At 39.5% G+C, this 20,088-nt stretch overlaps 1 protein-coding gene across 1 annotated transcript in view; it reads left to right on the top strand.

Moving 5' to 3' along the window:
- The window catches only part of NOX3 (NADPH oxidase 3), a 39,983-nt gene extending 24,506 nt beyond the window's left edge, over positions 1 to 15,477 (top strand). The window contains exons 10-13 of the mRNA XM_010117962.2: positions 2,152 to 2,314; positions 9,690 to 9,836; positions 12,975 to 13,099; positions 15,351 to 15,477. Of these exons, the coding sequence (XP_010116264.2) occupies positions 2,152 to 2,314; positions 9,690 to 9,836; positions 12,975 to 13,099; positions 15,351 to 15,477 (562 nt within the window). The remainder of the gene's footprint in view (positions 1 to 2,151; positions 2,315 to 9,689; positions 9,837 to 12,974; positions 13,100 to 15,350) is intronic.
- Positions 15,478 to 20,088: the final 4,611 nt, after the last annotated feature.

Here is a 20,088-nt window from a genome sequence, read left to right as displayed (position 1 = left end):
TATTGTCATTAAAAAAGGAAGATCAAAATAAGATATACATACAGTTACACAGGTAGAAAAGACAATTGTGATTGCTGGACAATTTGAGAGATAAGACCATTCCCATCAAGTTCCATATTCTACCTCTTCAGGATTTTGGCTCACTTAGTTGCTGTTTTAGTACATTGTCCAAAAAAATCCATCTTCTCTTACAGTCAGGGGTTCTACATGGTCATGCTGATAAGCAAATGTTTAAATTCAAAAACTAATACAAGAATCTGCTAATTTGACTTTTCCAAAATGCAATATTTTCCCCACATTCCCCCAAAGTACAATGTTGCTTTCTAATGAAATTGTGTAGATGGACACAAAGAATATGGACAACCCAAGCCATTGCTAGAAACAGTCTCTAGCCCTATTTTCTACACCTCCCTTGGCAAATGCGAATGTAATATTTTCTGTCACTTTGTTTACTATCTTCCTACCTTCCTCCATCCTCTCTAGACCAAATGAATGAGTTGTACAGCTCAGATTCTCTTTCTCCACTTTCTCCTCCCTACTTCTCTGAGTGTCTGTATTTGGCTAAACTCTCTTGTTACGGCTGAGCAAGGTGTTCAAAGCAACAATGGGATTTCCATCACCTGAGGATTTAGGACCAGACTGACAAGACAAAACTCTGTAAGGAATGATTCAGAAATAATTGATCCTGTCTTGTAGCACAGAGACAGATTAAAGAATCCCTTGAAATTCCTTCCAGATCAATTTTTTCTCAATCTACTAATAATGAGAATTGCTCCCAAGCCCACATTGAACTACATAGAAAGCTTACCTGAAAGCACTGCTTAGGCACTTTACATACATTCCCTAAATTAACCATATTTTACAGGAAGTTTAAGTTCTCAAAAAGTACAGGGCTCAGCAATAATCTGAATAACAATACATATTTTTAAAAGAGCTTATCTTGTTTATATCTGAGGCCCGATTTTCAAAAGTTATCCCTGAGTAGCTGTTTCATTTGCTACCGCGCTTGCAGAGCATTTGGAATATTGAAATAACACTGAACCATGTGACAAGTAAAAAACGAAAGGGAAAATGTTTGCTAGGACTTCATGAAAGCACTTTATGAAAGTAACAACAGGGCTTCAGATATGTTGTGTCCCTATATTTGTGTCTACCATTGCTTGGTGACCCCCTTTTCTTTTCCTGTTAAAACATTTCATTCTTTCTATCTCTGCATATTTGTTTCTAGTATTTAAGCTGAATTTTTAAAATTATTCATGCAATAAAGAGCACAAAGCAATAGAAAATCTGAAACAAGGAAAAAATCTGATTTTTCCTAAGGACTGGGTGTTAGACAGTGAAATCATGTTCCAGAGCACTTACATTATTTAAAGACAGAGTGGACAGAGAATTCCAAAGTACTGTGTGTATTTACACTTCATTTTGCTAGAGGAATGAATCTGATAATTTAATATTCTTTTTCATCTCTAATTTTGACCAAAATGAATGCTTCAGCATCAGTAATGTTGATTATAGGAGGTAGTAACATAAAAAAAAAATTTCTCCTTATAAATTTTGCCTATATGTCAGATACTAAGTACAGTATTCTTGCAAAAACTGTATTTCTGAAAAATTTGTTTTTCAGAAAGAGTTGAGAAAATAGTAGTTTCTTTGCATATGATGACCTCTTTGTTGCTTTCTCTTTTATTACTTTAACACATATAAAGAACTTTTCAAAATGATTAATATAATCTGTTCCTCTTTACTTTGATATACACAATGAAGAAAATAAAGCTCTAAAACAGGATGCTTTTCAGTAATTCATAATTAAATATGCAAATTCCACAGCTAAATTTGGACATGCAATTATATGACTAATCACATTTCAGAAAGCCAGAAAATTGCAATTGCATGCTTAAATAGATGGCCAGGCCCCAAACCCACATGGGTGCTCTTGTTCTCTCATTTCAGAAAAAACAGTTCCTTGCTATTAAATGGCACCCACTGAAAATTAAATGTGTTTGCATGGGTAATTTGTGTGCCAGATTAGACATGCTCTTTTTCTTTTATATTAACAGAAGTTGAGCTTTGAAAATACGCAGCTCAACAAATTTTAACCTTTCTGTCATTTCATATGTCGCTGGCCCTTGTCTAAATGTCGTGCTGCTGTAGACTGGCCGTGGATGGACCATACGGATCTGCAACCACAGACGTCTTTCACTACCGAGTGAGCATGTGCATTGCAGCAGGAATTGGAGTCACGCCATTTGCCTCAATTTTAAAATCCATCTGGTACAAATGCTCCAACCCTAACACAGTACTGGAGCTGCAGAAGGTAGGTGGGAAAGTTTACTGCTCCATCAAGAAATTCCACAAATAAGCTTATTTTGCCAGGTTAGAGAGGCAATTCAGAGCCAGAGACTCACTTGATTGCTGTAGCTCCCTCTTAGAACCAGTCACTTGCTTTGCAGCTGCCTCACGAACTATTGCAGGGTAGAGTCTCTTGAATTCACTGTCATTTCCCAAGGAAGAAGTTATCCCTAGCCACAGTGTTTTTCCTAAAAGCTGGAGAATCAGATTTTCAATAGCAACTGGAGGTAAACATGGAATGTCTTTCACGGCTAGACACACAGTAAGAGAGCTAGAGGATAAATTTGTCCTCTTTCTCACCAAAAAAAAAAAAAAAAAAAAAAGAAAAAAATTTGCAAGGTCATCTCAGACAGAAGTGAAGGGCACCACTTTCTCCTTGTTGAGCTGCTGGTTTCATGAGGGCCCTTTGGCTGAGTGTCTGGGTCCAGAGTGCTGCATTCAGCAACCATTAGCTGCTTTTCTCACCTTGAAAAATCAGGATATTAGCCAGCATAGAAGAAATGTTAAAAGGCATTTAAGCTCTGGATGAGATGCATATATCAAGATGCATATTACTGCCTCAAACCACTTTAATTATTTTGTTGAAAAAATATATTGGGGTCTGTAAGGCATGGATGGCACCAATTCAGTTAATATACTCTTGATCTGCTAACCTGTGATGTATCTTCTGCTAAGGATATGTGAGGCAGCACTGGGGGAGAACAGGTGAAGAACAGATAATGGGTGAAGTAGGGTGAGGGATAAGAAGGTAACAGAGAAAAAAAAAGTCAGCATTAAACATTCTCTTCCCTATCCATCATGGCAACTGGTAGCTTGTGGACCTTACCGCTTCCTTGAGTCATTTTCCAATGTAAAAGCTGAATCAGGAACTGTTCAACATTTCACATTTAAGGACAGATGTTGGAATTACATTGGAGTGAACAGATCTCTGAGAGGGTCAGTACATATGGAGCTGATTGCAGGACCAAGGGGCTGATCTTTTTAAATGAAAGAGTGTTAAAACTGGCATCTTAATGACAAGCTGCCACTGAAAAAGCATCTGGGATTTTCGTAACTGAGGAGTTGAGGACAGATTCAAATTGCCAGGAGGGATCTTTGAGGCAGAAAAAGCACTGAGAAGGGAGGGAAATAAAAATGAAAATACGTGCTAGATGTGAAAAGAAGTGTACTTTCAAATACTACCACTGTACCAGAATGATCTTTTCCATAGGAAGGGGAGCTACATATCTGTATATACACATTATATATGTATATTATGTATATTCTATATGCATACACGTAAAATTGATATTATTGTCATTGCTGTTGTTATCTTAAGAAGAAAAGAACAGAATTTAAGTATGCATTGAGAGTATAGTATACCTCCTCAGGGTGTTCATCCATAGCTTAGGGAGAATCTTGGGTAAGTGTGCCTACAAAGATAAGTGCACGGTGCCTTCTGCCATGGTTTTCTGCTATATAGTTTAGTTTTCCTGAATTCCTGTGAAATAAAAAAAGTATCATGATTTCTATGTATCCTTTCTCTATATCTTGGCTTCCTTATTGGTACAGTGGGAATAGTGATGCTTATTTTTCACAGGTGTTATGAGGCTAAACTTCACTGGCATTTGTAAAATATTTTGAAAGCCTGGATGAAAGATGCTGGGGAAGTTCACAGTATTACTTAAAAAATTTAGCAGTCATCTTAGTGAGAACGATTAATCTCAGGGTAGCACCACATTTTTTTCCATTGGTTAAAGGCTTCCACTTGTGGTATAATTACAAATAATTTAATCTTCCTCAAAGTATTCAGCACTCTCTTTCTGCCATGATGAGTACCATAGAACTGTCTATTAAGGAAATAAATAAGAGGTTTTTCTTTTTTTAACAACTTCATTTTGATTTGAGTACAGCTATCATTACACTTATTGAACTAATATTTCTTAGTGTTGCCCACATACGGTTGAGATATAAATACTCATAGCTTCCATAATGTCTGCAGCTGTATAATTTAAAAACCCCAGCAAATCAAAAGGAGTATACATCTATCTAATTGATTCTTCACAATTAAATAGCCTTAGAGCCTTCATTTCCCTATCATTTTTTGTGATGAGGAAGGGCATGACTACTAGTCATGGCTGGAAAGTTTTTACTGGCTTTAGTTATGCATAAAATGATCTTTTTTTTTCACATTAGTGGTCTCATTTTTCAGATCAATTGCTGTTGAAATTGATAAAATAGTACTATCTATCAGATGATAATTTTAGCAAACATCCACTTTCTCTCTTACCCTGCATAAGGACATAAGAAAGGTCCTACTGGGTCTCACCAAAAATCCATCTAGCCCAATATTCTGTCTCCAACATTGGCTGTTCATGAATGCCCAGGGAAAAGTACAAAGACCAGAAAATCACATGACGATACATCTTTAGTAGACACCTTTTCACCTTTGAGCAAGTTGCAGTTCAGTCGTGTCTTGATACAAGACACATCTCTGTGTTTAATATCCCTTAGTAGATTTTCTTCCATAAATTTGTCAAATTGCATTTTGAACCCATGGAGACCTCTGACAGCCACAGAAAGCTGTGGCAATAAGGTCAGCTACACACACTGAGGAAAACAAAAGCACCCTCTTCCATTTGCTTTGAGACCAACCGTTGATGCTTAAGATAACCTGCTTCAAGCTCTAAGCCAGCCCACAGCCTTCTCCACAAAATTTCTTCTTCCAAAGACCTAAAAATCTGGGCTCTTTTTGCTGTCAAATGTAACCACCTTTCTGAGCTGTGTTTGAGAACAGTTTAGGCCTCTTGCTTCCACCTTAGGGGTATGAATTCAAGCGTCGTCCTGCATTTATAGGAAAGGCCGCTTGCTGCCACCCCAGCTCTAAGTCAGTGCCTCATGCAGGCTGCCAAACTCCAGAGCCCTGCATGCCCTGGGCATCTTACCTGTGGTGGCCCACTGGATTAAGTAATTAGGCCGAGGACTATCTCTGATCTTTTTTGGTATGCTACAGCCCATGGCTGGTGTGGTATACTCAGGAGTAGGAAAGACTAGGGCTCTGCAGGGAGGTGCTCAGCTGCAGGGGTAAGAGGGTTTTGCAGGGACTACAATGTCTGAGAGGGAGCAGCAAGAGTCGGGGATGAAGGTACCTCCCTGGGCATCCCCTACCTCATCACCTTTTACACCCCTTTGGTGTAAAGCTGGCTTTGCCCAGAGCTGCAGCTCCACCTCTGTCTTCAGGGAGCAGAGAGAAACAGAGGTATGGTCAGATAATTATTAACACAGATACAACAGATAATTATTAATGACTTTCCACATGACGGAAGCTGATTTACAGAGTATGTTCTTTCACCTTACATGAAAAAGGTAGCGGAGCTCTTGCTCATCTGTTGTACAAAATTCAGGATGTGGGAAACGGAATGATAAATACGCACACGTTGCAAGGGAGCAGAGCATTACAGAAATAAGCGACTACTCAAAACCCTGCCTCACAGATCTGATTAATAGCAATACTGCATCTAACTCAATTTGCAAAAAGAGCACTTGGAAAATTTAAGACAGTTTACTTGGGCAAGCCATCAAGCTGATGAATGTAGTCAACGGGGGTAGGATGGGTGGAGACTAATGAAATATAAATCTAAAACAGATTTTTAAGAGTCCTAAATAATTGCAGTCAGTTAATAGTATGAGGCTTACAAGAAAAAAATATAGGATTCAGAATAATTGTTTAATTATAGAAATGCATTGATGCTGGCTTTATTCTACAGTTTTAATAAGGATTAATTTTATTGTGCATTTATTGTATTTTAATTATACATGTAATATGTTGTGCTATGCTATGGGCAGTCAGTGTACAGAAAAGAAGACTTCTCTGTAAACACCATTTATTTTAGCATATTATACTAGAAATCCTCTTTGATCTAAGGGAAAAGCAGACCTTTTACCCATAGGTCATCCTTCTTCACTACCTCTTTTCTTTCTAAGATTACACTTGTGGCCAAAAATACTTCTTATAATTACAGTCTTTCTTCATTACCAAACGCTCTCCACCTCTGACGTGAAAATTACAGAGTACCACTTCAGTGGAACTGCACCAGAGATGAGTTTAGGGAATATCTACAGCTTCAGAAAGTCCTTTCTTGAGAGGACTATGCCAGAGGTGGCCTGACCCAATTCGGTTGGATTCGCTGTTACCATCACAGCTAGGTCTACAGACAGCTAAAAGCACCCCTCCAAGCTCCACAGCCTGATATTCTGGAAACCAGTCCCCCATTTCCAAGACCACATTGTCTCAACTCCTCAGCTAGCTTTTCTTCCTCCTTCCTTAAATGTGCTTGGCTCCCAGTCCTGCTCACATGCTCCCAAGTTGCTACCCCATGCACAATTCATTATTCGTTTAGAAGCATATGCCTCCTCTCCACACACACGTACTAAATACCTGTTTCCATAAAATGAACTGCTGAAAAGACTTGAGAAATAAGATGATCAAGTAGAGGCTGGGGGAAGAAATTTCTCACTGTAAATCAACAGCCACGATGTGATACAGACTGACAGCACTCGGTGGCCTGATTTTTGAGGTGCTGAGGACATGGAACAAGCAGGGACTTCAGGATTCAGACACACACACAAAAAAAAAATACGCAAAGATTAAGGCTATAAACCTTATCTAATTTTGGTAATTTAAAATAATGCTGCTGTTGGTCACAAAAAATGAAATGCTATAATGTCAGTGGGCTTGCTTTTTCCTCATAACCTACAGCAGTGTAAATCAGCAGCAATCCCTCTGTAAAGCAATGAGGTTATATTTAAGGCAAAACATTGAAACAGAAGGGGAAAAAAAGCAAAGAGTCAAGATGGTTGGTACTCAAGTTCTGCAGACAGTCCTATTCTTAGCCTTTAAAAATACCCTACTTAACCCTGAATGCTTTATCTCTGTTTCTTGGGATCACACTCCATTTGTATGTCTTAGAGAAACCACAGATGGTCCCTTACAGTACACTCAGATCTAGGAAACATCTCAAATTACTGTTAGTCTCTTTCACCAAATCTCCAGTGAAGCATGGTGTTACCACATTTTTCTCCCACCACCTTACCAGAAGTCTGACAACCTAGTATATTAAATCTTCACAAAAATCTCTTTATAGCTTTCTGGCTTCTTCTCTGATTTTTCACGTCAGAAGTGTCTAATACGCATCTTTATCTCATTGATCCTGTTAAAGAAGAGCTACAGTTTCCAAATCATCAGAGCTCCTACAATGATTGCCTTGGGGACAGACCTTCCAGATTACCTTTGATATTAAAGTATAATAAAAGACAGAGGGGCTCGCAAACACAAAGAGAGATGAGTAGGAGGAAATTAAGGGATTTTGCAACAAAATAAAAATCACAGTCACAATAAAACAAGTTCCGACCATCCCTTTGCTATAAGCTTACACATTGTCCTCCATGCTGTTCCATTTTCATCTGAAATCGTGTACTTTTAGGCTTTCTCCATGTTTGTTAATTATTTCTTTGGAGGCACTAAAAAGTAATTACACTCAAAACTACATTGCCCACGGAGGCCCATTTGAGGTCTGGTGCCCTCTGCTCAAGAGGAATGATGGACTGTGGGGTAAGAGCTACAGAACCTGAGTTACAAGAACTGCAATCAGATTTGTCTTACAATTGTTGTTCAGCTGGGCATCAGGGTAGAGCCTGGGCAGATACTCAGGGAACTTTTTCAGACATTCATCTCCTGGGTGGTGCAGGACCTCCCAGCCTAGCCATCTACACCACTGGAGCTGCTCCAGAGGGGGGACTGAGCTGAAACCAGGGGATGGGCTGTACTCCCACCCAACTTCGCAGCACTGCATTGGTGGAGGAAGTTTCCAAGTGGGAATTTCCAACTGTCCTGAAGACTTCCTGCTCTGCCTAAGCCAATTGTATGTCTCAGTGTGTCAATTAAGATCCTGGGCAGGGAATCTCACCAGTCCTGAGACTCTGCAGGCAGTTCCTGCTGCAAAACTGATTAACTTGTACACAGAGAAGACATTTGCCAATGGCCAGCAGAAACTGTTCCTGCAGAAGTGGTCACATTGGGCAGTCTTTTACACATAGTTAATTAGTTAGAAGATGCTTTGTATGTAGTTAAGACAAAAGATCACAATAGATGATGCACATACTGGACATGCTGGAGTGGTCACAACAGCCCCTGGGCCAGCTGGCTATAAGAACTGAGCAGAAAAAGAGATTTGGGGAGTCTTACCTGATCCAGCTGAAGATGCCATAACAAGGACTCTTGAAATAGAAACTTGCATCATCATGTGGACAATGACTAATCATCTTGCCTGAAAGATTTTATTCCCTATGCAAGCATTACCTTATGCCAAGATCCTAATAAATTAGCTTTTATTTTTTTTTTTTTTAAAACCCAAACTCTCTGCTCTGTTTGTTACAGACTGCAGCAGATGAGGAATTGACAGAAATAAGCTGTAGGAATGATTAAAGGATGGAAAATTAGCTGCTTAGTGACAGATCCCAGGAATGTTTGGTTTATCATAGAGAGGATTATAGGATGATTTGATCCCAGCCTCTAATTTCTACCTGGGGAACAAAACCCTAATAACAGACTCTCCAATCCAATAGACAGCTAAAACGAGATCCAGCATATGGAAAATTAAGCTAGAGACATCTAGGTGAGAAAAACTGTGTAAATTTTTAATAGAGAGGAGGTTTTCAACCAATACAAAACCAGTCATGGCACAGTGGTTCATTTTACCCCTTTGGCAACTTTAAAATTAGAGTTTCATGTTTCTTGAGAAATTATATGCTCCAATTTAAACAATAAATACATTTAAAAAGAAGGAGTGTCATTCTGTAACTTGTTTCATACAGGGTATCTGACTTGAAGGATACAACTATCTTTTGTCTACATCAACTGTTAACCTATGGAATAAGGTCTTGAGAAACAGGAATTCCTTGCTTCAGTGCTGAATTAAACTGAAATTCCATTTTAAACATAACTGAAAGTAAATCCAAAATTTCAAAGAATAATCAAGTTATTTGCAAGAAATGAAGCATTACGTATTTAAAGTCAAAGCTGAGTCACGAGTCAAAGTCAAATCATGCATCCACTGGCAGAAGGAGATGGGAAACCTGTACATTGCCTGTCTTCACTTGCATAGTAATATATGCACTCAATGTTTAAGAAGAAAATGAAATTTTTAAAAGATAGAAGCTACATCATCAAAATGATGTGTAATTATGTTTAAATTTACAGTGGAGAAGAGTCACACACTATGTGGTTAATGAGTTCAGCAAATCATTAGGAAGTTTTATCGAAAGTTTTCTTCTTGTAAAATCTCTTTATTTTTATCTGACAGGTTTATTTTTACTGGATTTGTCGAGACCCGTCAGCATTTGAGTGGTTTGCTGATCTTCTGTTCCATTTGGAGACAAAAATGGCTGAAAAAGGGAAAAATTATTTTCTAAGTTATCATATATTTCTTACTGGCTGGGACGAAAGTCAGGTAATAATGAAACTCTTATGAGTCTGAGTTAATGTACCTTGCTTTTCCAGTATGCTAACATATGGAACGGGAACAGCTGAATAAATGATGGACAAAAGAGAGAGACAAAGAACTGTAAATATAAAGACACCAAGCCATCTGTTTCCATCTCACATTTAGGAAAACAAGAACAGAGAAATCAAGCCAGTGATCTTTCCAGTCCTGTATCTTGGCTTGGGCAGCGCTGATTACCAGGTGTTTTACCGAAAAGTGCAGAGTCTTTCAGGAGCTTGTGAAGGGACATTTTGTCCACATCTTCAAAACAGAGGGTTGTATTAAAAGTATTGGTTTTGTTGACTCTTATTATTTAGTATAATTTTTGTTGTTCACATACATGTCCAATACACTTTTGAACCCTGCTGTGCTTAGAACATTTTGGCCACAAACTCTATGGACTAATTCATGTTGTTCGAAAACACCTTTTCTCTGGTTGACTTCAGATTTGTCATCTTACAATTTTGTTGGATCATCCCAACTCAAGGCACTTAATCCTTAGATTGGGTCAATTTTATTCTACTTCCTTAGTCTTTACTGAGACCTAAATTAGTTTATTTTCTCTCCCTCTTGTTTTTAATGGATCACTCAGACAACACTGCAATCAGTTAGGCACCCACCAGAAAAATTCTCACAGGAAAGTCTTTGCTCTACTGTTTTCTTTCCTGCCATCTCTGTTGAATGAAGGACTATCTAGTAGAGATTTAAAAAATAGATTTCATAGAGCTTTTGCCTTCCTGCTACTGCTGCCACAAAAACCCATTGTTTCTTTCTGCTTTCCTTAGGGCTTCTGTCAAGTAATGAGGTATGTGCATAAAGCTGTATTCAGAAAAATCTGCTCCCACCGTGAAGTATATGGCAGCCACAGAAACCACCACTGTGCACTAGCAATATCACAGGATATTACCTAAAACCTGTTTTGAAAGAAGCTATTGAGGAATCTAACAAAACACAAATCTCATTATGCCCTCATCTCTCAACTGTCATCATCCCACTTCCCTCTTGGGCAAACATCAGGCCAGAAGTCAATTAGGGATACAACTATTCCTGCTGAGACTCTTCACCTGTGTGCCCTGCACTTTTCTAAAATCTGCCCTTCTTCTCTTCAAACCCCATCATCCAGTCTCCTGTCAGCACTGCCTCGTTATCCTATGCTGCCAGTTAGGTGACACAGGAGCATCTCTGAACCTGCACTGCCTCCCCACCTACCCTGGTAATGTTCTTGCTCCTGGAGCCCCCAGGCATCTCACCCCTAAAGGGCTATGGGGGAAGAGGAATGCTTTTCGGTGGCTGCTTCTCCTACTCAGACCATATCCAGGGAACTGTGCGAGGTAACAACTCCACCTTCTTCAGACATCCACAAAGCTCCCTCATCTTATAGGTCTTACTTATCTTTAGTAAATCCCAGTTAATCATTCCTCAGAATTTGAGCTTCAGCACCAGTAATATTTGGATGATGCTTTAAAGGTCCCTTCCAACCCTAACTATTCTATGATTCTACAATTTTGCTCATTCTCTCCCTGTCTCACCATATAGATGACCAGTAGTAGAGTGAAGCTGAACCCAAGCAGGATGGGCAATTTACAACTTCTAGTGCATGTTCCAATACTGGCATGTATTTACTGCTCAAATATAATCTTTGTTCAATGCTTCAAGCTCTTTGTAGATTCCATGTTGGCTTCAGATCATCAAACACATATTGCACATGTTTGCCTCTGCTTGGACAACAAATCATATTTCAGCCTATTGCTCCTTGCAATCCCCCTAAGATTCTTAGGCAACTTTAACACTGTGAGCTATAGCAAGGGCTAACACCAAAACTCCTGGAGAACTTCCACTTATTGTGAACAGAAATAGCCCACCTGCTCAGTGGCACAATTTTGCTGTAAACAAGGAAAAAACCCTGCAGTTCCCCACCTCCCACTCCCATCAAACATTTTAAATGATTTCTTAGACTATTCCAAGTCCTCCATGGCCTAAACCAACATGAAGAACCTTTTAGAAACATGACCTCTTGTGACAGCTGTGCTTGACCAGAATAATTGTTAAGCAACATGGAAGACTCATTAGCACAAGAAAGAGACATTATTCCCAGGAAATGGATCTAAATTTCAGCAACCATTTCTGCAAGAGATGATAGTGATGCCCAATTCATGCTACGGCCTGAACTAAATGCAAAGCCCATTTTTTAACTTAGCTTTTCTCTGGTAATTTCTCAACAGTGATAGTAACAATGATAGTCTGTAGTGAAAACAAGCATATTACTCGTACAAAAGAGCAGCACAATTAGGAGATACGGTGGTTTTATTTTTAACTGCACCTGGGAAGTACTCAGATGGCATGGTAATGGGCGTAGCATAGGAGCTGAGAGACAGTAAATGCCCATGAAAATCAGGATTTGTTTTCTTTGCACTGGGAGCTGTGCAGCTCGCTTAGTTCAGTGCTTCACCTGACCTGATCCACTTTGTCCACCTGCCTTCACCTGAGAAGAGTCAAACCGCTTAGGGTTTTACCCCTGCAGAGCTGGCACATTCGCTGTCTTTTCCATCAGCAGCAGAATGCTCTGGCCTTACGTAAGGTGTATGTAACTGATAATATTTATTGTCAAACTCTGTTACAGTGCGCTTTTTTCCCTTTCCTAAACTCCAACTTGGCCTTTGAAATGGTGACTGTTGTGTCAGGATCTGCAATCAAGGAAGTGTCGGGTGAGATACTCAGAGAGGTTTAGGAATCAAAGATCTGCCAGTAAAAGTGACTGAGGCTATTAGGCCCAGGCCAGTAAAGACAATATTTAATCCCAACTCATTTCAAACATTTCATCTCAAGAAGCTAAACTTCTTTGAGTTCACTTGAGTTGGGCACTTTTGGAAGTGCTTTTTTACATTCCTAGTCATTTTGTGAACTCTTGAGTACTCCTCTCCCTCTCTGTCCCCTCTCCGTCTCTGTCCCCTCTCCCTCTCCCTCTCCTCCTTCCATTTGATAATTACAGTTTCCTTTCCCTCATTAATACTTCTGTCTTTCACCATGAAGCAGCATTATTGCTTTCTCCTCTTACTTGGTTACATTGTTGGCTCTAAAATTATTGTTGTTTAATTTTTCCTTTAGGCTACTCACATAGCCCTACATCATGATGACAAAATGGATGTAATTACTGGTTTGAGACAGAAGACCTGCTATGGAAGGCCAAACTGGGACCATGAGTTCAAGCAACTAGCCGAAAACCATCCTAGGTAAGGCAGGTTGGCTCCTAACCTTGTTAGGTAACTCTTCTCTCAGCATAAACAGTGGGAGAAGGGGAGGGCAAACCTTTCTAAATGACCCTTTTAAAATAATTCAGTTTTTTGCTGTGTGGAAAGAAGATTTATGCTTAATGAAGCTTTTAATGAAGAAATCTCGGAAAGAGAATGCCAATAAAATCTAATTTTTGGACAAGAAAATCTAATATTTAGAAGTATTTCAATATCCTGGCCTTTGTCCAGATATAATTGAAACACACAATCCAATTACTGTTCTGCACAAAGGACAAAGGAGCATTAATTTCCCTTGAAGATGGTTATTAAAGAGATAAACTGTGATTTTTTCCTTATGATGTCAAGGATATGTTTGTTCCCCTAACATATTTGGCTACTCTTGCAAGACTATGCTGTTCTGTTATTAGTTCATCTCTGCTGGCAAAGACAGTTCATTTGAACTTGGTGGATTCGCTAGTGGTCTGAGAAAAGCTTCTTTGTTCCTGAAAGCCTTTGAAGCAAGAATTTGAAATATTTTGTGTGTAGCAGTAGAAAATTCCAGAATCTTTGTGACTCTTTATGATTTCTAAACATTTAACTGCTAATGCTAAGTAAAGGCTTGCACTTGGGAGACAGAGATACAAAAAGAAAAATAAGAAAACTTTTTTTTTTAAGATGAAAAAGACCCAAGAAAAAGCTGAAAGGGAGGAGATCAAAGATAATACAGTAACCTACAAGAATACCATAAAATTGCAAAATAACAGTAATAGAGAAACCACTTGAAGGAGGTCAAAATAAATACAATCAGGAAATATGTATGATTAAAAATAGAAAAAGGCCAAGAGTAGAAAATATGGTTTTTGAAAGACCTTTTATAGAGATTCTACTGCCTAAATAGAGCTTTTAAAGTTACAGTTGGAACATTATTTTTTTGTCACTTTTGTTAAGTACAACTGAGAAAAATCTAGCTTCCTGATGCTCAGGAAAGGAGATGGGCATTAGCTTTCTACATCAAATCTTGTGGCATTTCCTTAGAAAGCCAGTGCTAAAGCGATAGAAAAATCTGTATTTGCTTCTGAACCTAAATGCCCATCTTTATGGTCAATGTTGAACCTTTTAAAGAAAACCTTGCACGAAATAAGCATTCCTTATGAGAAAAAAATACCCTGCCTTTTCTTGCTCTGAGTTACAAAGGGTTCAAGAGGCAAAGAAACTCCAGAGTTTCTATTGTGTCATAGAACAATCAGCTTTTATGAGCTGACTAAATTTTTGGTCCCTGCACTTAGGTCCATGGACTTTCCCTTGGCTGCAACGGTGCCTGTTAGCGGATTAGCAGGAATACACCACTCCAGCTTAAACCTGGTGCAACTGAGCACCAGAGCAATATGGGCACTACTTCTGGGGACCATGGCTTGGGCACCCAAATCGCATCTACAGCTCCTCCTTTACAGGAGCAAACTTTTTGTAACTCATGCTGTCACTTGTCCCTTGCACTGCATTTACGTAGACCGAGCTTTCCCCAGTAGCACAGCACACACGTGTATCTGTGTGTACATATAGAATCATAGAACGGTTAGGGTTGGAAGGGACCCTCAAGGGTAATCCAGTCCAACTCCCCTGCAAGGAGGGGGGAATGGATATGTCTTAAAGCAATATATGATGTTTTCTTAGAAGCAAGCCCTTTAAGGCACTTTGCAGCAAGTAATCAGGCTTCCAGCTCCCTATAACAGACTTGTGTCCTTGTGAACACAATTCTTTGTTACATTGATCATGTTCTTATTTTATAAGAACTACCTATTTATGAATTTTGTTATTAAATCAGCCATTTAAAAATTATCCACAGGCAGAAAAGTGTTAATATTTTTTTTTTAAAAAAAAAGAAGAAAACTCAAAAGGAACTGAAAATTTTGTGTATTTTTAATTAAAAAAAAATAATTCTGCTAGAGAAAAAGCATTGAAAATTTTCAGCCCAGTGTGTTTGCGTCTCGATTTAAAAAAAAGCCATGAAGATCAAAACCAAAGAACTACCATTTAATAGTTTGTGACCACTAATATAGCAATCCAAATAAATAAAGCAATAAGACATCACAAACACTACAGTATTAAAACAATATTATACTGTAATACTTTGTGAGAGTAACACAAATTTTTTCAAATGTATTTCGCAAAAAGCCATTTCGAAAGATGCAAAAGTTACAGTTTACCCATTTTCTCTGCTACTCTCATGCTCTTGTTGTTATTGTGATTACAGCAACAGTATCGGAGTATTCTTCTGTGGACCCAAGACTCTCTCTAAGATCCTTCAAAAGACATGCAACTCATATTCATCAGCTGATCCAAGAGGAGTTCAGTTTCACTATAACAAAGAAAGTTTCTAGGCTGTACTTCTTAACTATATAATAGATATTAGTAATTCTGTATTTTTTCCTTACCTTCTCCTATCCTCTACTCATTCTGCAGCATTCAGGTCAGATATTAGGAGTTGTAAATTGAAGTAGGTGCCTTGACTTCAGTAGAAAAATGCCATCCTATGCCAACTGAAGATTTGGACCCCATCCTTAGCCTTTCCTTCAAAGACCTGAAGTGCTGATTTCCATTGCTTACTTAATGGTCCTGTGAATCCACCTACATCTGTGTGAAAACAAGCACAGATCACTAATCTTTGAAGAAAAAGGCATGAGTATAATGGACATATAGAACTGTACCTTACTGTTGTGTATGATCAAACTACTACCGCAGGCAGTACTCGCATTCCTGCTGTTTAAATCGTGCCCAGACATTCAAAGCATTTTTCTTCCTAGTGTTCTGATTTTGCACTTCTGATAGCCTCCCACTGCACACACATCTACACCACCTTTTGTGCTGTAGCAATACCATTTAGATACACGCTGTCCAACAAATTCCTTTTGCCCTACCAAACTACGCACCGTTTAAACCTGCCACTTCTGCAGCGATGGCAGCTGTGCATGCCATAAGCTAATATGTTCTGAGGATTGATATATTAAGGAAACTCTAGAAATTTTTGCACTCAGCAAATGGATCTCCTGAGACAGGCAACTGAAACTCTGGAAAAAGTTTGAGGTGTTCTTTAAATGTCACATGGCTTCATCAGCACTGAAAAATGGGTTTTAAAAGATACAGAATCACAGACATATGACAGTGACTGAGGGGGGAAGGCACTCCTGGAGATCACCTACCCCAAACACTCTGCTCAGAGCTGAAACTGTGAAGACAGGAGCAATGTTTGCAATCTTCTAGTCATCAGGAACTGCCTCCCATTGCCATGACCATTCAAAAATAATGAAGAATGGCCAGCCCCCTCAGCACTTGTGGGTGCATCCCTTCAGTTCCCATGGACTTGTTTAAAAGCTCCCTAACCTGATCCTCATTCACTGAGGGTAAGTCTCAATTGCTTCGGATTTTCCCACTTGCCTCAGGAGCCTTGGATCTCTGAAGGTCAGCCTTACCTATAAAGACTGAGATGAAAAAGGCATTGAGGCATCTTCTCCACAGCCTTGGGCACCAGGTCCCTCACCCCATTCAGCAGCAAATCAACATTTTCCTCGTCTTCCTTTTGCTATTCATGCATGTATAGCAGCCCTTCTTCTTGCCCTTCACTTCTCTCACCAGACTCAACTCCCAGCAGGCTTTAGCTTCCCTAACCCCATCCCTGCACACTCAGTGTCTCTATATTCTTCCTGCATCACCTGTCCCATCTTCCACCTCTTGTACATATCCTTTTCTGCTTGAGTTTTGTCAGGAGGGATTTGTTCACCTGTCCATGCAGCCCTCCCACTACCTTGACTTACTTCACAGCAAGAGGGGTCATTTTGACATTGGAGGAGGTGATTCTTCAAAATCATCCAGTTCTCCTGGACCCCTTTTCTCTCTAGGACCATAAGATCCTTCCAACTATGGAATTACTCCCATGTCCTCTCCATGGCACATGTGCTAGTGTACAGGCACTTCAGGGAGGCATCCAGTCATGTAGATTTTCCAGCAGCGGTGTTAAAGGTGTCCTGTAGGCATTTGCTTGTTTTTTGCATACCCTTGGGGTGGGCCCCCTTATGCCTTGTTTTGTCTCTCCTGTTCACATCATCCCACACATTTTTGCTTGTCATCCCAGCCCATGACTTCCTCACTTGATTGTTGGTCATCCACTCCCTCCTCGTCACTCCTAATTTAAGGTCCTCGTCACAGGATGGCCAGCCTTTGCCCCACTGCAGTAGACTCCATCTCTTCATAACAGTTGTCAATCCTCAGACCAAGTCTCATGGTTGTAAAAGGCAGATCCCTGTTGTCAACATCAGCAGCACAACCAGTGTTGACTTGCAGGATCCATTTCCACCGAGTTCCCCATCATACTGAAAAGCCTTTTGTTTGGTTGGCTGTTCAATATTCTCTGTCTACGCAGGAGGAACCACGTTTGCCTGCCATTTTGTCATATGCCAAGCTGACAGCCTCGAGAATGGTGTACGAGTGTGAAAAGTGCCCATACATATATCGCTGCTTAGCATTTTTAACAAAATTTATTTAATATCTGCATTTCTTGTTTTTAAATCTGCCTTGTAACTGATCCAGCCTTTCCTCATAGGTCACAGACTGTTACTCAGACTAGTTATCTGCTCTCTGCCATAGTCACACTGCACTGAGAGGTATATACAAAACAGCAAGCCCTTTCATCTCTGCAAACCTTCTCAGGCAGCTGCTGGGAGTTGTGAAATGCAACGCAGGCCAGCGGCAGAGCTGCTGGGAATGCTGCTGTCCAACAACCTTGTTTCAAACAACCCAGCCAGGGCCCACGGAGTGTTCCCTGGAGCCACGTCTTCTAATGCTGGGACTAACATAGAGCTATGCATGTCATCTGTCCAACCGTTAATGCTTTCTCCAAGAGAGGACTGTTTCCAGCCGCTTCGGTCAGGCAGCCTTGCAGCACCTTGTATAGCAAAGCAACGAAACAACGGCCTTCAGGCAACCCGAATCTTTACTCATCTTCTTGTAGCTCTCACTGGCACTAGAGCTGCCATGGCTATAGGTCCTATCCCCTATAGCAGTCCCACCCTCACAGCTTTGTATTGCTCACCTTTGACATCTCAGTATATCATTGCCACTTTCCTAGACCTAATGTTGTCTTCTGCCTTCAAGTATTATTTGTACTTTGCTTTGTGAAAATATTTCCCTATTCCCTAGCACAGAAAGTTAAAGAAAAACTATATTCCAGTTGGACTGAGGCGTAACAGAGTTCACTAGGATCACACAATGCATTTAGCCGGCCGCACAATAAAAATGGGAGGTAGAAAACATCCTGTGCATGTCATCACTAGAATAAGACGAATGACAACATGTATACTTACACACACACACACAAATGCCCACTAGAGGGGATATAACTGTATAAACGAAATAAAAAGAATAATAAAAATTGTGACACAGAAGACTCCAATATTATTTTATACCTCTTCTATTAGGGGATACAGTGTATGTGAACTGAGATTGTTCTACAGGATACAGTTGTATTATTATTAAGTTTAGGGCAATGCATCTTTGTTTTAAAATTGTTGAAGTTTTTTTAAACGCCTGCCTATGTGAAATGATTAATGCGGTGCATACTGTGTAGCAGTAGAGTGAGCGGAGAATTAGAGCCTCTGCCAGTTCACCTAGAGGCATTTATCTTTTATTTTTTTCCCTGGTGCCCGTGCTGAGCCTCAGGGTAAGCTGACACATTTTTTAATATAAATTAAGCTCCTTTTTTTTTGTGCGTGTTGAAAATCTTGAAGGAAATGAGAAATGTGTGTAGGCACCAATACCAGCTGCCATTGCATGAAAGAAAGAGGTGACAATTTCCTGCAGATTCTGAATGATTGTTTTAATGGGGTTGGATCGGAGGTAACAAGCACAAAGATATTGTGCTGCCAGAAAAACAGGATCTGTTCTCCCTCTAGCCTCATGCAACAAGATGTAACATTTAGCTTCTGGCTCAACATGGCATCTCTTCACTGCTTTGATTTATTCCCACTTTTGCAAATCACTGTGGTATGCTACAGGAGATGCATTTAGAGCCCTTGTTATAGTTCATTGAGTAGCACTGCTGTTATCACCACCAGAGGAGAATTTCACTTGTATCAGGACTGAGTGACCTAGAATAAAGGAAAAATAATAATAATAATAAATAGAAAAAAAAAGAAGTGGGGAGTTTTGTTGGACTAGGATGAAACTGCATTTAGGTTGAATGAAAATCCCTTTATTACAAACACAATTTAAATCAAAATGGGAACTAGGAATATTTGGCTTCCTGCCTTGTTTTGAATAACACTGAGCACACAGCAGCTACGATAATGTGAGTGCATATGCAATGACTCTATTATTATGTTTATATATGGAAACATCATTCACTGTCAGGGAAAATGAAAGATATCTTCTCGGATTTGTCCATTCAGCTTCTTCAGCTTCTTCAGTTTAGGAAAATATTAGTAAATAAAATATAGTCATAACAGCACGACTCACCACATCCTGTGACAGAAAACTAATCATGGGCAAAGATCGTAAATATACAGATTAATTACTTTGGCTCTCACAATAAAAAGAGTAGTATTATAATGACTGAAGTTGTGCTATGATAATTTAAGTTTATTCACTAGTAATTGTAAATTGAAATACACGGGTTTATATGTTCTGGGCTTCCCCCTTCTCTCCCTCCCTCCAAGTTATGCACTTAGTAGACATCAGTTAAGTAAGTTTGCTCCTTCGTTTACACTGAAAGATTAAACAGAAACCGCCACTCTTAACAGAATGTCCATCATATGGTGTGTGTTCCATACCATCACCATTATAAGGACTGTCTTGCTTCCCTCCTGGTTTTAGATATAATAAAATGGTTAAGAGGAAATACTGTTAACTGGAAAAAAGTGACAAACTTTTCATATAGAATCATAGAATGGTTAGAGTTGGAAGGGACCTTCAAAGGTCACCTAGTCCAACCCCCCTGCAAG

The sequence above is a fragment of the Chlamydotis macqueenii genome, chromosome 3 (genome assembly GCF_036417535.1).
Source record: "Chlamydotis macqueenii isolate bChlMac1 chromosome 3, bChlMac1.mat, whole genome shotgun sequence".
NCBI lineage: Eukaryota > Metazoa > Chordata > Aves > Otidiformes > Otididae > Chlamydotis > Chlamydotis macqueenii.
The sequence above is the reverse complement of the archived record's forward strand: the minus strand, read 5'-3'. Positions and strand labels throughout refer to the sequence as shown.